Here is an 18,614-nt window from a genome sequence, read left to right on the forward strand (position 1 = left end):
GGAACGATTGTGCCGCCGCTGCTCGCTGGTGACCCACATTTCTCCTCTCCGCGTCGGCCAAAGAGGACGTAAAACACGGCGGGGGGATTGTGCTCCTGGTAGCCGGGCGCCGCTGCGCACGATCGCTGCGCTCCTGCAAAGAGCGCGTGCACCCGGGCAGCGGTGAGTGGAACTCTCCCCACTTCTAATCGACACTTTCCCCCCCTCAGAGGACAGCCTTTTCATGCCTAATAATCTCAATCTTTACCCAGTCCGAGTCTGCAATAGAGCGGCTTCGTCTGCCAGTTGAGGCGCGTCGTGCAGGCTGCAGACGGCGGGGGAGCGACCATGACGGTGCCGGTGATCGCAGCGCTGCTTCTCCTTGTCACCACGCCGTCACCCAGTGAGTAATCCTGCTTTAATCCTTGCAAAAGTGTACAGGGGGGCGTCCTTCAGAGGGGATCAAACATTCTTTTCATTGTCAAATGGTGACTTGGACATGATGGACAGCAGGCGAGAGCCAGATTCTTTTTCTGTTGAAATGTTGCAAGTTACAGAAGGTGCTCTTCTAATCACCAAAGTGATGTTCTTTCCTTCAGAACATGTTTTATTATAAAGCAAAATGGCTTTGAGTGGAGATTATGAAGTCATTTTTATACAGTATTTACAGTATAGGCCTGCTGTGGTCATTGTTTGGACTTTTAGTTGTTCTAATATTTCAGTTACATATTTGACACATGTTCCTAATATTTTGATGACCTAATTTACATACCTGACACATGTCTCTAATATTTTGGTTACGTTATAGATGCATGCAATTGTTCCTAATATTTTGGTCACCATATTTACATACTTGACACATATTCAGAATATTTTATTTACCCAATTTACATACTTGATGCATGTTCCTAATATGTTGTTTACCTAATTTACATATTTGACATGCGTCTTTAATACTTTGGCTACATTATTGATGCATGAAGGGTGTTCCTAATATTTTGGTCACCACATTTATATACTTGATGCATGTTCCTAATATTTTAGTTACCTAATTTATATACTTGACACATGTTCCTAATATTTTGATGACCTAATGTCCATACTTGACACGTGTCCCTAATATTTTGGCTACATCATAGATGCATGACAGGTGTTCCTAATATTTTGGTCACCACATTTATATACTTGATGCATGTTCCTAATATTTTGGTTACCTAATTTACATACTTGACACATATTCCTAATATTTTGATGACCTAATTTACATACTTGACACATGTTCCTAATATTTTGGTTACCTAATTTACATACTTGACACATGTTCCTAATATTTTGGTTACCTAATTTACATACTTGACACATGTCTCTAATATTTTGGTTACCTAATTTACATACTTGACACATGTTCCTAATATTTTGGTTACCTAATTTACATACTTGACACGTGTTCCTAATATTTTGGTTACCTAATTTACATACTTGACACATGTTCCTAATATTTTGATGACCTAAATTACATACTTGACACATGTCTCTAATACTTTGGTTACGTAATAGATGCATGCAAGTGTACCTAATATTTTGGTCACCATATTTACATACTTGACACATGTTCAGAATATTTTATTTACCCAATTTACATACTTCATGCATGTTCCTAATATGTTGTTTACCTAATTTACATATTTGACACGTGTCTAATATTTTGGCTACATCATAGATGCATGACAGGTGTTCCTAATATTTTGGTCACCGCATTTCTATACTTGATGCATGTTCCTAATATTTTGGTTACCTAATTTACATACTTGACACACGTCCCTAATATTTTGATGACCTAATGTACATACTTGACACATGTCCCTAATATTTTGGCTACATCATAGATGCATGACAGGTGTTCCTAATATTTTGGTCACGTCATTTACATACTTGACACATTACGTTATAGACGCGCTTTTTATGTCTCCCGCCAAGTTATTCCTCCTTCCTACAAGAGCCCATTGAAATTATGCACATGAGTCAATTATGTCATTTAACAATATTTATGACAGCTAAAAGCTATTATCCTTACTAAGAAGTTGGCAAGACTGGACGATGCTGAGAGAGCCGAGGAGGCTGAGGTGCCGAGATACAATTGGAGATAACAGATGCAGAGGACAAGACAGAAGAAAAAACAGTGGAGATGATTTCTAATTTGTGGTTAGTCAAGACGAGCATGAGGAAGCCACAGTACAGGGAGAGCTGCTGGAGGTGAGGACGTGTGTCTTGAGGAATACATCATCATTCAAACAGTGCCAAATTATTTTTCAAACGCATCGTGCCACTAAAGTCTCACTTTCTGAAACTTGGCCGTCCTGTTAAACTTCTACCGAGTCTAACTTTTTAACGCTAGACATACCTACACTATATTGCCAAAAGTATTTGGCCACGTGCCTTCACTCACTTTATGAAGTTGAAGTGCCATCCCATGGAATTGTCCAAAATGTTTTGGTATCCTGGAGCATTCAAAGTTTATTTCACTGGAATAAGGGGTCAAGCCCGATTCCTGAAAAACCAACCGCACACCATAATTCCTCCTCCACCAAATTTCACACTTGGCACAATGCAGTAAGGAATGTAGCCTTCTCCAGGCAACCTCCAAACCCAGACTGGTTTATATCCGATATTCCGATATTGTCCAACTCTTAATTACCAATTCTGATATCAATTGATACCAATATTGTCAGGTTCGAACACTGATGGCATTTATTAAACAAGACAAAAGGCTAAGAATCAAATAGAGACAGAATTAAATTTGGACTCAGATCTGAGGAGAGACATGGCCACTGTACTCTCTGTACAGTCTTCCACCACGCTCTGCCCCAAGATTGTATTCCTCCTTCTTTATTTGACCCCCCACCCCCCTGCCCACAGCTGCTTCCTGAGGGAAGTGGGTCGTAAACAGCATTGCCTTCGGTTACCGAATAGTTCGAAGAAAGTCCGTCAATTAGTTAAAAAAGAGTCCCATAAAATAGTTCAAAGAGAGTCCCATAAAATAGTTCAAAGAGAGTCCCATAACATAGTTCAAAGAGAGTTCCATAAAATAGTTTAAAGAGTGTTCAATTAATAGTTCAAAAAGAGTTCGTAAAATACTTCAAAAAGAGTTCCTGTGGAAGTTGGGCATATCCTGCCATCTGTCCGCTTTGTAGTCCCAGTGGAATTTTACAAGAAGTCTTCTTGGTAGATTTCAGCCTTTTGTCTTCTTGTCCGGAACATAATGTAATACAGTTTTTCGTGATAATTTAGAACAATTATTCTAACAGCGGGAAATGCTGAAGATAACGTTAGAAAAAAGCTGATTCTTTCCGATAACCCCAATGTGTCTCTGGAGGAGGACTGGTGTGACCTTCACTGTCAGGCCGCGTGACCTTGACTGTCAGCAGTGGGCCGCCGCACAGCTCCACGGGGCGGGAGGGTTACACAACGCCGTTTGAGTCCGGCGGAACACACAGCATGTTTCATGGCTTCCTGACGTCATCGTGCTCACAATTACTCACGCCACGCCGGGCCACAACATTAGGTACACGGATTTAGCCCTTCCATGGTCTCAGAGGTCCCACAGGACTTCAGGACTTCATTTCTAGTCCCAATCGAGCCTTCACACTGGAATACAGAATGTTTAAAGTAGCAGCAGGCTGGAAAAACAATCAATCAATGTTTTTTTTTATATAGTCCTAAATCACAAGTGTCTCAAAGGGCTGCACAAGCCACAACCACATCCGCGGTTCAGAGCCCACATAAGGGCAAGGAAAAACTCACAACCCAGTGGGACGTCGATGAGAATGACTATGAGAAACCTTGGAGAGGACCGCATATGTGGGTAAACCTCATCCCCCAGGGGAGACCGGATGCAATGGACGTCGAGTGGGTCTAGCATAATATAGTGAGAGTCTAGTCCATAGTGGATCTAACATAATAGTGTGAGAGTCCAGTCCATAGTGGATCTAACATAATAGTGAAAGTCCAGTCCATAGTGGATCTAACATAATAGTGTGAGAGTCCAGTCCATAGTGGATCTAACATAATAGTGTGAGAGTCCAGTCCATAGTGGATCTAACATAATAGTGTGAGAGTCCAGTCCATAGTGGATCTAACATAATAGTGTGAGAGTCCAGTCCATAGTGGATCTAACATAATAGTGTGAGAGTCCAGTCCATAGTGGATCTAATATAATAGTGAGAGTCCAGTCCATAGTGGATCTAACATAATAGTGAAAGTCCAGTCCATAGTGGATCTAACATAATAGTGTGAGAGTCCAGTCCATAGTGGATCTAACATAATAGTGTGAGAGTCCAGTCCATAGTGGATCTAACATAATAGTGTGAGAGTCCAGTCCATAGTGGATCTAACATAATAGTGTGAGAGTCCAGTCCATAGTGGATCTAACATAATAGTGAGAGTCTAGTCCATAGTGGATCTAACATAATAGTGTGAGAGTCCAGTCCATAGTGGATTTAACATAATAGTGTGAGAGTCCAGTCCATAGTGGATCTAACATAATAGTTTGAGAGTCCAGTCCATAGTGGATCTAACATAATAGTGAGAGTCTAGTCCATAGTGGATCTAACATAATAGTGTGAGGGTCCAGTCCATAGTGGATCTAACATAATAGTGTGAGAGTCCAGTCCATAGTGGATCTAACATAATAGTGTGAGAGTCCAGTCCATAGTGGATCTAACATAATAGTGAGAGTCTAGTCCATAGTGGATCTAACATAATAGTGTGAGAGTCCAGTCCATAGTGGATCTAACATAATAGTGTGAGAGTCCAGTCCATAGTGGATCTATCATAATAGTGTGAGAGTCCAGTCCATAGTGCATCTAACATAATAGTGTGAGAGTCCAGTCCATAGTGGATCTAACATAATAGTGAGAGTCCAGTCCATAGTGGATCCAACATAATAGTGTGAGAGTCCAGTCCATAGTGCTTTGGCTGCGTCAAGGTACTCGATGTTCGCCCTTGGCAGTCAGCATGCCGGGTCTGGACACAAACACTGATAAGAGACGACTCGCAATCCAAGATTGCAAGTTGTCCCTTTGCACGGATAGAAAAGTACAGCTTCAGCACAATTGATAATAACTATAGCAACGGCCTTTAAGCATAAAAGTTGTGTGATCATTTATACATAATTATTCTAACACTATTTTAGCGATGCATTGATAGCGGTGAGCTACTGCTAGCTAACGCTGCTATTGTCTGCTTAATTTTATGGCTGCTTCTGCTTCGTTGTGGGGGAGGGGTGGTCCCACTCCAAGGTTTCTCATTGTCCCATAGGGTTATGTTTTTCCTTGCCCTGATGTGGGATCTGAGCCAAGGATGTGGTTGTGGCTTGTGCAGCCCTTTGAGGCACTCGTGATTTAGGACTATATAAGTAAACTTTGATTGATTGAAAAAAAAATCTGTGGATTTTGCAGTCAAAAGAAAAAAAGGCAGCATTTTACCATAACATTGACAGTAAAATGGTCACACTCTATTTTACTGTAAAATTCTGGTGATTGAGCTGCCAGATTTTTGTTAGTTTTTTTGCATGAAAAAAATATGGTTACTGTTTTCACAGTGTATCACTGTAAATGTAAAAATGGTACCACAATTATTTTCTTACGATAGGATTCTAAAGACCGAGCTGTTTTTAAAAAAAATAAATAAAAGAGAGAGTCATGTTTACTGTGTACAACTTGACAGGTAACTTGGTTTGTGTCCCGTTGTCCTCCTTGGTCCAACAGCTGCTGTGGACGTCTTGCAGATGAGCTCTGAGAAGCGCAGCAGACGACGACAATGAGTCATTTTCTTTTGTTTTGTTTTGTTGTTACTGCTGCTCCGTGTTGTGAAGGACGGACAGTGTAAACTTAAAGGCCTACTGAAATGAGATGTTTTTATTTAAACGGGGATAGCAGGTCCATTCTATGTGTCATACTTGATCATTTCGCCATATTGCCATATTTTTGCTGAAAGGATTTAGTAGAGAACATCCACGATAAAGTTTGCAACTTTTGGTCGCTAATAAAAAAGCCTTGCCTGTACCGGAAGTAGCAGACGATGTGCGCGTGACGTCACGGGTTGTGGAGCTCCTCACATTTGAACATTGTTTACAATCATGGCCACCAGCAGCGAGAGCGATTCGGACCGTGAAAGCGACGATTTCCCCATTTAATTTGAGCGAGAATGAAAGATTTGTGGATGAGGAAAGTGAGAGTGAAGGACTAGAAAGAAAAAAAAAGACTATACAGTGGGAGCGATTCAGATGTTATTAGACAAATTTACTAGGATAAATCTGGAAAATCCCTTATTTGCTTATTGTGTTACTAGTGTTTTAGTGAAATTATATGGTCGTACCTGTACAACCTGAAGGTCGGCCCAGCACCTTTCTTCAGCAGCAGTCGACGGGTGGTGGGTATGCCCATCTCTGTCCTTCGCAAGGGACCCTCTTCGAAACACGATCTTTCGAAATGATCACTGCATAATACACTGTACCTTGTGTGTGTGGTCCAATCCAACTGTGTTAGCTTGACCGCTCAGTTCCATAGTAAAACTTCACAGTCATCTTTTGGGGATGTAAACATTGGAACACCGGCTGTGTTTGTGTTGCTAAAGGCGGCCGCAATACACCGCTTTCCACCGACAGCTTTCTTCTTTGACGTCTCCATTACTCACTGAAAAAATTGCAAAAGATTCAGCAACACAGATGTCCAGAATACTGTGGAATTATGCGATTAAAAGAGACGACTTTTAGCTGTGAACGATGCTGGACAGAAATGTCCTCTACAATGTGTGACGTCATCATTCCGCGACGTTTCAGCAGGATACTTTGGCACAAAATTTAAAATTGCAATTTAGTAGACTAAAAAGGCCGTATTGGCATGTGTTGCAATGTTAATATTCCATCATTGATATATCAACTATCAGACTGCGTGGTCGCTAGTAGTGGCTTTCAGTAGGCCTTTAAGGTACCAATGATAGTCACACACACACTAGGTGTGGTGAAATGTCTCCTCTGCAAACCCCTCTCCTTGTTCAACCCCTGGGAGGTGAGGGGAGCAGTGAGCAGCAGCGGTGGCCGCGCTCGGGAATCATTTTAACCCCCAATTCCAACCCTTGATGCTGAGTGCCGAGCAGGGAGGTAATGGCTCCCATTTTTATAGTCTTTGGTATGACTCGGCCGGGGTTTGAACTCACAACCGGACACTCTAACCACTATGCCACTGAGTGGGAGGATGCACTGGACTATAGCAGTGCTCGCTGTTTATTGACACGTCTTTTGTGTGGAAGGTGGCCTTGTGCATGATCACAGAGGCAAAAACTGTTATATTCATGTACGGTATGGCTAATCAGTGATATTCCGTACTATACCGGTCGTTGTCATCACATGGTGACATTGTTGGTTTTACGAGCAGAGGACCATGCTCGGCAGCGCACGCACACAGAGTACTTACAAGCAGAGACAGTGTGTAGACAGAAAAGGGAGAATGGACGCATTTTGGTGTAAAAAGTCAAGATAAAGGTGAAGTTATAACACTGTAACACCCTCAGGAAGAGCTGCTTTAAAACATGTAGCTAACATCCATCCACAGTGTTTTAGCTACTTCTAAATCACTAATCCTCGCCTCCATGGCGACAAAAAAAAGGATGTTTCTTACAAGTAGTATTATCACTGGAGGATGTGGAATAGCTAAACATGCTTCCTTACACACTGTAAGAGGATACAATAGTTCACCGGCGTAAACAAATGCCAGAGGAGGGTCTACACCTGACATCCACTGTAATGATAACAAGTACAATAGCGTATCTAGTCAATACTACAATGATTACATCTGTATTTTTAGCATCACAAAATCTATTTTTTTTTTTTAAATGATATTATGTTTATAAACTCAGTAAATACATCCCTGGACACATGAGGACTTTGAATAGGATACAATAGCTCACCGGCCATGGGTGGATCTACACCTGACATCCACTGTAATGATACCAACTACAGGAGCGTATTTAGTCGAAACTACTATGATTACATTCATATTTTTTAATCATCACAAAAAAAAATTTCAAACTCATATTATGTTTATAAAGTCAGTAAATACGTCCCTGGACTTTGAATATGACCAATGTATGATCCTGTAACTACTTGGTATCGCATCGATACCTAAATGTGTGGTATCATCCAAAACTAATGTCGAGTATCACAGAAGAGAAGAATAAGTGATTATTAGATTTTAACAGAAGTGTAGATAGAACATGTTGAAACAGAAAATAAGCAGATATTAACAGTAAATAAGTAGATTTATAATCATTTTTTACAGTTTGTCCCTCACAATAGGTGTATAAATGACACAATTTGTTTCTGCAGACTAATTAGGAGTCTTTGTTTGTTTACTTACTACTAAAAGACAAGTTGTCTAGTATGTTCAACATTTTATTTAAGGACTAAATGACAATAATAAACATATGTTTCATGTACACTAACATTTTTTGTTTGAATAAAGCCACATATGCTATTTTGTGTGGTCCCCTTTATTTAGAAAAGTTTCAAACTACATTTTGGTACTGGTACCCACATATTGGTGTGGGGACAACCCCACATTCATGCCGAGGAGACGCCACCATTGCACAAATGCCAAAAGACTGAATAATTGACTCGGTGGTCATCACCCAACAAAAACCCTGCAAAAAGAGCCAAGTCTTGACTTAGACCTCATCTAAACTGGACCAAAATCTGGTTGAACACGTTCACTTGGCCTGAGAAAGTCCCGGTGAACAATCTTTGATTGTGTTGGAGTTCTCACATTGAGATGGTGCCTTCTTATTTTTAGAGGCAATCAATTATTGAGGTGTGGAGAGTGCAGGCGCTAGTACTACTGTGTGTGTGTGTGTGTGTGTGTGTGTGTGTGTGTGTGTGTGTGTGTGTGTGTGTGTGTGTGTGTGTGTGTGTGTGTGTGTGTGTGTGTGTGTTCACGTGCGATGGAACCTTCTGGTATTCTCCCCACATTCACTTCCTCCACCACACCTAAGGTGTCCTTCACTACTCCCGTCCGACGGCAAAACCTAGTAACTCACTTCTAGCTGATTTTGAGAAAACAAAGGAAAACCAATCCATCTTGATGCTGTCTTACAAAGATCCACAAAGTCATCAAACCTATAGATGTTTTCTTGAGCTTTCATTTTCTTGCCGATTGAGCTGCTCTCATGAACGTGTGCCCTTTCTCCAGATATTTGATCACAATCTTGGGTGGGCCCCATTCTGCGTTTGCACATTGGGCAAGAGCCGTGTAGAGCGTCCAGTTTTTATTTGGACCTCCACAGTTATCTGCCCAAAAGAGTATGCAAGGGGAAGAATCAAGATACAATACATTTAATGAAGGTGCTTGCAACGTCCTGGGCCAATCTTCCAAATATCCCCTCGTGCCATAATATCACATAATCAGCTTGACCGTCGGCCCCCATTCCTGCAAATGTCTCATTAAAGACAATAAGGCGACTGACAAAGAAGCTTCGATTGGTCCCTTGAGATACTAGGTTTTTCTGTTGTATCTACGCGGTTATGTGTTAGTTGCTAGGTCCTGCCATGCGCGTAACAGCTTACTTACGGAAAAAATTACAATATCGCATACACTAATGTAAAGCATATCACCTAGGAAGTCCAAAGTTTGGACCAAAATTGATTTACTGGGTTTTGCCTTTGGACGGGAGACTACTTCTTACTACTTTCTGCCGGCCTGCATCACGTCTCCTTCCTTCCTCTCCTCATGCCCACGTCCACATGGCCCATGTTTACTTCTCTTCAAGTGGATGGTGTTCTCCGGACAATAGAAAGCGCCGCACCCACCCAATACTTTTTAGAAGAAAAAAATTCCATTTCCAGTTTCCATATACAAACCCCGTTTCCATATGAGTTGGGAAATTGTGTTAAATGTAAATATAAACAGAATACAATGATTTGCAAATCCTTTTCAACCCATATTCAGTTGAATATGCTACAAAGACAAGATATTTAATGTTCAAACTCATAAACTTGATTTTTTTTTGCAAATAATAATTAACTTAGAATTTCATGGCTGCAACACAGGCCAAAGTAGTTGGGAAAGGGCATGTTCACCACTGTGTTACATCACCTTTTCATTTAACAACACTCAATAAACGTTTGGGAACTGAGGAAACTAATTGTTGAAGCTTTGAAAGTGGAATTCTTTCCCATTCTTGTTTTATGTAGAGCTTCAGTCGTTCAACAGTCCGGGGTCTCCGCTGTCGTATTTTATGCTTCATAATGCGCCACACATTTTCCATGGGAGACAGGTCTGGACTGCAGGCGGGCCAGGAAAGTACCCGCACTCTTTTTTTTTTTTTTACGAAGCCACGCTGTTGTAACACGTACTGAATGTGGCTTGGCATTGTCTTGCTGAAATAAGCAGGGGCGTCCATGAAAAAGACGGCGCTTAGATGGCAGCATATGTTGTTCTCAAAACCTGTATGTATCTTTCAGCATTAATGGTGCCTTCACAGATGTGTAAGTTACCCATGCCTTGGGCACTAATGCACCCCCATACCATCACACATGCTGGCTTTTGAACTTTGCGTCGATAACAGTCTGGATGGTTCGCTTCCCCTTTGGTCCGGATGACACCATGTCGAATATTTCCAATTTGAAATGTGGACTCGTCAGACAACAGAACACTTTTCCACTTTGCATCAGTCCATCTTAGAGGATCTCGGGCCCAGAGAAGCCGGCAGCGTTTCTGGATGTTGTTGACAAATGTCTTTCGCTTTGCAGAGTAGAGCTTTAACTTGCACTTACAGATGTAGCGACCAACTGTAGTTACTGACAGTGGTTTTCTGAATTGTTCCTGAGCCCATGTGGTGATATCCTTTAGAAATTGATGTCGGTTTTTGATACAGTGCCATCTGAGGGATCGAAGGTCACGGTCATTCAATGTTGGTTTCTGGCCATGTCGCTTACGTGGAGTGATTTTTCCTGATTCTCTGAACCTTTTGATGATATTATGGAGCGTAGATGTTGAAATCCCTAAATTTTTTGCAATTGCACTTTGAGAAACGTTGTTCTTAAACTGTTTGACTATTTGCTCACGCAGTTGTGGACAAAGGGGTGTACCTCGCCCCATCCTTTCTTGTGAAAGACTGAGCATTTTTTGAGAAGCTGTTTTTATAGCCAATCATGGCACCCACCTGTTCCCAATTAGCCTGCACACCTGTGGGATGTTCCAAATAAGTATTTGATGAGCATTTATTGCCACCTTTCCCAACAAACAAAGCTCTGACACTGATCATACAGGGAGTGGACCGCCACAATCAGACAGTCCCATACCCCATACTCTCTGAGCACTCCCCACAGGACTTCCCGAAGGACACGGTCCAATGCCTTCTCCAAGTCCACAAACCACATGTAGACTGGTTGGGCAAACTCCCATGCACCATCCAGGACCCTTTACAGAGTATAGAGCTGGTCCACAGTTCCACGACCAGGACGAACACCACACTGTTCCTCCTGAATCCGAGGTCCGCTCCCTGTATGAACAGTGTCAGAGCTTGGTCCGCATTGCCGGCAGTAAGTCGGACCCGTTTCCAGTGATGGTTGGACTCCGCCAAGGCTGCCCTTTTTGTCACTGATTCTGTTCATAACTCTTATGGACAGAATTTCTAGGCGCAGTCAAGGCGTTGAGGGGATCTGGTTTGGTGGCTGCGGGATTAGGTCTCTGCTTTTTGCAGATGATGTGGTCCTGATGGCTTCATCTGGCCGGGATCTTCAGCTCTCACTGGATCGGTTCGCAGCCGAGTGTGAAGCGACTGGGGTGAGAATCGGCACCTCCAAGTCAGAGTCCATGGTTCTCGCCCATAAAAGGGTGGAGTGCCATCTGCGGGTTGGGGAGGAGCACTTGCCCAAGTGGAGGAGTTCAAGTACCTCAGAGTCTTGCTCACGAGTGAGGGAAGAGTTGATGGTGAGATCGACAGGCGGATCGGTGCGGCGTATTCAGTAATGCGGACACTGTATCGATCTGTTGTGGTGACGAAGGAGCTGAGCCGGAAGGCAAAGCTCTCAATTTACCGGTCGATCTACGTTCCCATCCTCACCTATGGTCATGAGCTTTGGGTTATGACCAAAAGGAAAAGATCACGGATACGAGCGGCCAAAATTAGTTTGGGTCTCTCCCTTAGAGATAGGGTGAGAAGCTCTGTCATCAGGGAGGAGCTCAAAGTAAAGCCGCTGCTGCTCCACATCGAGAGGAGCCAGATGAGGTGGCTCGGGCATCTGCTCAGGATGCCACCCGAACGCCTCCCTAGGGAGGTGTTTAGGGCACGTCCAACCGGTAGGAGGCCACGGGGAAGACCCAGGACATGTTAGGAAGACTATGTCTCCCGAAGTGGCTGGGGAGAGGAAAGTCTGGGCTTCTCTGCTTAGGCTGCTGCCCCAGGGACCCAACCTCGGATAAGCGGAGGAGGATGGATGGTTGGATGGATGGACAACAAACAAAATGTCACTGCTTCCAAAGAAATCTCATTTATAACGATTTACAATTTAAGGGGAATTGAAGTTGTCCCCCAGATCTGTGGTCCTCTCCAAGGTTTCTCATTGACATCCCTCTGGGTTGTGAGTTTTTCCTTGCCTTTATGTGGGCTCTGAACCGAGGATGTTGTTGTGGCTTGTGCAGCCCTTTGAGACACTTGTGATTTAAGGCTATATAAATAAACACTGATTGATTGATATTGTTTGTTTTTGTATTTTTTTTTGTTTTTTTATTCTCCATTGCTTTCATTGTGTTACAATGGCTGTTAAGGCTGTATAACACTGTATTGGATCAGGCTACCTCTTGGGTTTTTTTGTGCATATTTGAAATAAAGATATATCAAATCAAATTTAATTGGATGTTCATATCAGGCGAGCACTTTGCTGTAGTGGAGACTTTCAGCACATTTGACCTCCGGCTTTGATTAATTGATAGATTGAGACTTTTATTAGTAGATTGCACAGTACAGTACATATTCCGTACAATTGACCACTAAATGGTAACACCCCAATAAGTTTTTCAACTTGTTTAAGTCGGGGTCGGGGTTCATGGTAGAGTCATCACTGTGCTACATTTTCCTGCTTTTCATGTTTTCATCCAGTAAAGCCAAGATCAGCGACTAAACAACGCAGAAAAAATCTCCCAATGTGTGGCCAGGATTTACCAAAGCCGCTCTAAATGTCCTCACCACACCGGTTGCTGGGAATTATGGGCGCACTGAGGCAGATTTTTATTGCCAATGAATCAACGATTTTCTCTGTGATCCCATTCGGGTGAAATATGATATTCCATCGTGTAATTGTGCTAATCTGCCGTGATGTAACTTTATTGTGTCATGTGATGTTGTTTCCTTGACACTCAGTGATATTTATTGTGCTTTTCGTCTCCATTGGCGAGGTGGAGCAGCCTAACGCAGACGTGTCAAAGTGGTTTTCACCTGGCAGTTTGGCTTCTAATAGTGAATACTATTATTGCACCATTTTTTAAGTAGATATTATAAAAAAATCAAATGTATAAAAAAATATGGTAAGTTGCAATAATTTCAGCTCAAAGTGTAGTGTATATTACTGTAAATAAATTTGTTTTAGTCAGGTTCAAACACTAATGACATCTATTAAACAAGACAAGAAGCAAGGAATTAAACAGAGACAAAATTAAATTTGGCTCAATGAGGAGAAACTAGTAGACACTGTACCCTTGTCTGCCAAGGGGGACGGCGTGGCGCAGTTAGGAGAGAGGCTCTGCCAGTGACCTGAGAGTTTCTGGTTCAATCCCCACCTTCTACCATCCTAGTCACGTCCGTTGTGTCCTTGAGCAAGACATTTCACCACCACTTCACGTCTTCATTGGCGAGGTGTAGCAACCTAACGCAGACGTGTCAAAGTGGTTTACACCTGGCAGTTGTTTGGCTTTAAACAGTGAGTATTGCACCATTTTTTAAGTAGATATTTAAAAACAAAAATCAAATGTATAAAAAAATATGGTAAGTTGCAATAATTTCAGCTCATAGTGTAGTGTATATTACTGTAAATGGAAAAATAGTACTGCTGTTTTTATGGTTAAAAAAATGCAGCTCAGTTGCCAGAATTTTACTGTAAAATCTGTTTTTGTCAGGTTCAAACACTGATGACATCTATTAAACAAGACAAGAAGCAAGGAATTAAACAGAGACTGAATTAAATCTGGCTCAATAAGGAGAAACGCGTAGACACTGTACCCTTGTCCGCCCCAAAGGACGGCGTTGCACGGTTGGGGGAGTGGCTGTGCCAGCAACCTGAGGGTTCCTGGTTCAATCCCCACCTTCTACCGTCCTAGTCACGTCCGTTGTGTCCTTGAGCAAGACACTTCACCCTTGCTCCTGATGGGTCCTGGTGAGCGCCTTGCATGGCAGCCTCCGCCATCAGTGTGTGAATGGGTGAATGAAGAAATAGTGTCAAAGCGCTATACTACTCAGTGGCCTAGTGGTTAGAGTGTCCGCTCTGAGATTGGTAGGTTGTGAGTTCAAACCCAAAGACTATAAAAATGGGAGCTATTACCTCCCTGCTTGGCACTCAGCTGCAAGGGTAGGAATTGGGGGTAAAATCACCAAAAATGATTCCCGGGCGTGGCCAGTGCTGCTGCTCACTGCTCCCCTCACCTCCCAGGGGGGGAACAGTGGGATGGGTCGAATGCAGAGGACAAATTTCACCACACCTAATGTGTGTGTGACAATCATTGGTACTCTACTTTACTTTACTTTACAAGTACAACCCATTTACCATTTGTTTATGTATAACTGTTTGTTTATTTTATTGACCACTGACCCAAGAAATAATAATTAAAATACAATTTTTATGTGGTGGAAAAGTCTGAATCTTAAACAGTAAAAATAGAGAGTTTGTTACAACTGTTTTAATTACTCACAATTAGATAGTACAAAGTTGGATTGAATCGATATGAAAACAGACAGTGTTTCCGGAGACGGAAGATGGTGCACCCTTGTGAAATAATTAAGAGAGCGCACCACAGGCTTGGTCTTCCCTTCTTAATTATATGCTCCATGATGGCCTGATTTGTATCATAACAACTTATGTCCCTGTCCAATGTTCAGGGTGACTTGACCTCTCATGTCGTGTCCCTCCCAATGCATTTAGTTTGGAGGTAACCGTCGGACAGAAATTTTCCACTACACGGTTTCCAACATAATTTATGATCAATTATTATTCTCAAGAATAATAATATTTATATACTCTATCAATTTCCACTAGATTTATTTTTAATTTTGCTTCACAATTTGTCTTTGCCTGCGATGAAGTGTCAACTTGTCCAGGGTGTACCCTACCTTCCGCCAGATTGCAGCTGAGTGTGACGGTTGCTTGCTGTCGTCGTGCGGGTTCAATGGACCACCCAGGAAGGACATTGCTTTTGAGCAGGTTTGACTCTTTTATTTTTTCAAATAATGCTTGTCTGTGGTCGGGTCGCTTTTCAGCTCCTTCCTCCTTCTGCTCGCTCACGATCCGCTCTTTCAGCCGCCGTCGTCGTCGTCCTTGTGCCTCGTGTATTGCTTCCTCTTTACTCACCAGTCACTGCTGTGGACCTTCTTCTGCCCCGATCTCTCCTCCTTCTCCCCTTTTATACAGCGTGAGGAGATGAGTTAACTGTGTGCCGGTGTGCGAGCTAACGCAGCTGATCTTGCTCGTAGCGTCGCTCCCGGCACACCCCGCCTCTCCACTCAGCCCCATTCTCCGCCTCCTTGCCGCTATCTTGGGCAGGGCTCCAGCGTGCCCTGACCCGCCGCCGGACCGTCAGCTCCACCTATCCACACTGAGATAGGCACCAGCGACCCCAAAGGGAATAAGCGGTAGAAATTTAATGGATGGATGGAATTTGCCCTTGCACCATTAAACACTTTATTGATACATATTATTTCCAGGGCCAAATCAAATGAAGTGGCGCCTTGAGTTTGACACCCGTGGCTTAATGTGTACCGATGAGTACAATATTTAATTTCCTCCTGTGGCGTCCTGCTGTGACGTCCTCCGGCCTGCTCCCCGACACAAAAGAAAAGAAAGTCAATCCTGCAATTGAGGCTGGCAAGTGGCACACTTTGAGATGTCAGCAGACGTGCATCTTGCCCGCGTCACATCACAACTGGTTGAGGCTGAATGCTCAAGCGAGCATCATATTCCTCTGCTGATTTGCGGCCCGGGTGACGTCGACATGGAGACGGGCCGTGCAGCTGTCATATTCGGGCTCGCCGCCCTGTCAGACGCGACAGCTCCGAGGCGCCAAAGGCGCCGGAAGGATGCGAACCAGCGTGAATAATTGTGCTATGACACTCCAACATGCTAACTGACCAAATGATGCCTCGTGTCGGTTACAAATGACGCAAAGACTCCGGATTGTGGTAGAATAACACACAGTTCAACCCCAAAGATGTGGAAAAATCCACTTAAAAATCTAGCCTTGATTCTGCACGATAGTTTAAAAGTGCTTTTAGTAAACACTGCATGTGTTGTGCCTTTTATTACACAACCCAAAAGCAGTGACGTTGTCACGTTGTGTACAAACCCCGTTTCCATATGAGTTGGGAAATTGTGTTAGATGTAAATATAAACAGAATACAATGATTTGCAAATCCTTTTCAACCCTTATTCAGTTGAATATGCTACAAAGACAAGACATTTAATGTTCAATGTTTTTTTTTGGCAAATAATAATTAACTTAGAATTTCATGGCTGCAACACGTACCAAAGTAATTGGGAAAGGCCATGTTCACCACTGTGTTACATCACCTTTTCTTTTAACACTCAATAAACGTTTGGGAACTGAGGAAACTAATTGTTGAAGCTTTGAAAGTGGAATTCTTTCCCATTCTTGTTTTATGTAGAGCTTCAGTCGTTCAACAGTCCGGGGTCTCCGCTGTCGTATTGTACGCTTCATAATGTGCCACACATTTTCCATGGGAGACAGGTCTGGACTGCAGGCGGACCAGGAAAGTACCCGCACTCTTTTTTTACAAAGCCACGCTGTTGGCTAGGCATTGTCTTGCTGAAATAAGCAGGGGCGCTTAGATGGCAGCATATGTTGTTCCAAAAGCTGTATGTACCTTTCAGCATTAATGGTGCCTTCACAGATGTGTAAGTTACCCATGCCTTGGGCACTAATGCACCCCCATACCATTACACATGCTGGCTTTTGAACTTTGCGTCAATAACTGTCTGGATGGTTCGCTTCCCCTTTGGTCCGGATGACACAATGTCAAATATTTCCAAAAACAATTTTAAATGTGGACTCGTCAGACCACGGAACACTTTTCCACTATGCATCAGTCCATCTTAGATGATCTCGGGCCCAGAGAAGCCGGCGGCGTTTCCGGATGTTGTTGATAAAATGGCTTTTGCTTTGCATGGTAGAGCTTTAACTTGCACTTACAGATGTAGCGACGAACTGTATTTAGTGACAGTGGTTTTCTGAAGTGTTCCTGAGCCCATGTGGTGATATCCTTTAGAGATTGATGTCGGTTTTTGATACAGTGCCGTCTGAGGGATCGAAGGTCATGGTCATTCAATGTTGGTTTCTGGCCATGTCGCTTACGTGGAGTGATTTCTCCAGATTCTCTGAACCTTTTGATGATTTTATAGAGCGTAGATGTTGAAATCCCTAAATTTCTTGAAATTGCACTTTGAGAAACGTTGTTTTTTAAACTGTTTGACTATTTGCTCACGCAGTTGTGGACAAAGGGGTGTACCTCGCCCCATCCTTTCTTGTGAAAGACTGAGCATTTTTGGGGAAGCTGCTTTTATACCCAATCATGACACCCACCTGTTCCCAATTAGCCTGCACACCTGTGGGATTTTCCAAATAAGTGTTTGATGAGCATCCCTCAACTTTATCAGTATTTATTACCACCTTTCCCAACTTCTTTGTCACGTGTTGCTGGCATCAAATTGTAAAGTTAATGATTATTTGCACAAAAAAAAAAGTTTATGAGTGTGAACATCAAATATGTTGTCTTTGTAGCATATTCAACTGAATATGGGTTGAAAAGGATTTGCAAATCATTGTATTCTGTTTATATTTACATCTAACACAATTTCCCAACTCATATGTAAACATGGTTTGTACATACAGCTTTTGGAACAACGTCTTTTTCATGGACGCCCCTGCTTATTTCAGTAAGACTTGATTGATTGATTGATTGATTGAAAGTTGTATTAGTAGATTGCACAGTACAGTACATATTCCGTACAATTGACCACTAAATGGTAACACCCCAATAAGTTTTTTAACTTGTTTAAATCGGGTCCACATTAATCAATTCATGGTAGACAATGCCCAGCCAGGTGTTACAACAGCGTGGCTTCATAGGAAAAGAGTGCGGGTACTAGACTGGCCTGCCTGTAGTACAAAAGTCTCAGACTTCATATAAAGTCTGACGTTCCTAAATTAAATGTTTTCTTTTTTCCAGTATCGATTAACTCTATCGATATCCTTTTAAAACATTTTTGGATCGATACTGATGTAGTATAGGGAACATACATCGATATATTGATTATCCGTTTAAAACTAGTCTGTGGAGAGGCGGAGCCGACAGTCCGACAG

General features: G+C 42.5%; 1 protein-coding gene across 1 annotated transcript in view; it reads left to right on the plus strand.

Annotated features, from left to right (window-relative positions):
- Nucleotides 1-4: 4 nt before the first annotated feature.
- The window catches only part of LOC133552681 (neuronal acetylcholine receptor subunit beta-2-like), a 63,208-nt gene continuing 44,598 nt past the window's right edge, over nucleotides 5-18,614 (plus strand). Inside the window, exons 1-2 of the mRNA XM_061900057.1 lie at nucleotides 5-162; nucleotides 252-382. Coding sequence (XP_061756041.1) covers nucleotides 328-382 — 55 coding nt within the window. The 5' untranslated portion in view covers nucleotides 5-162; nucleotides 252-327. The remainder of the gene's footprint in view (nucleotides 163-251; nucleotides 383-18,614) is intronic.

Source organism: Nerophis ophidion, linkage group LG05, assembly GCF_033978795.1.
Source record: "Nerophis ophidion isolate RoL-2023_Sa linkage group LG05, RoL_Noph_v1.0, whole genome shotgun sequence".
NCBI lineage: Eukaryota > Metazoa > Chordata > Actinopteri > Syngnathiformes > Syngnathidae > Nerophis > Nerophis ophidion.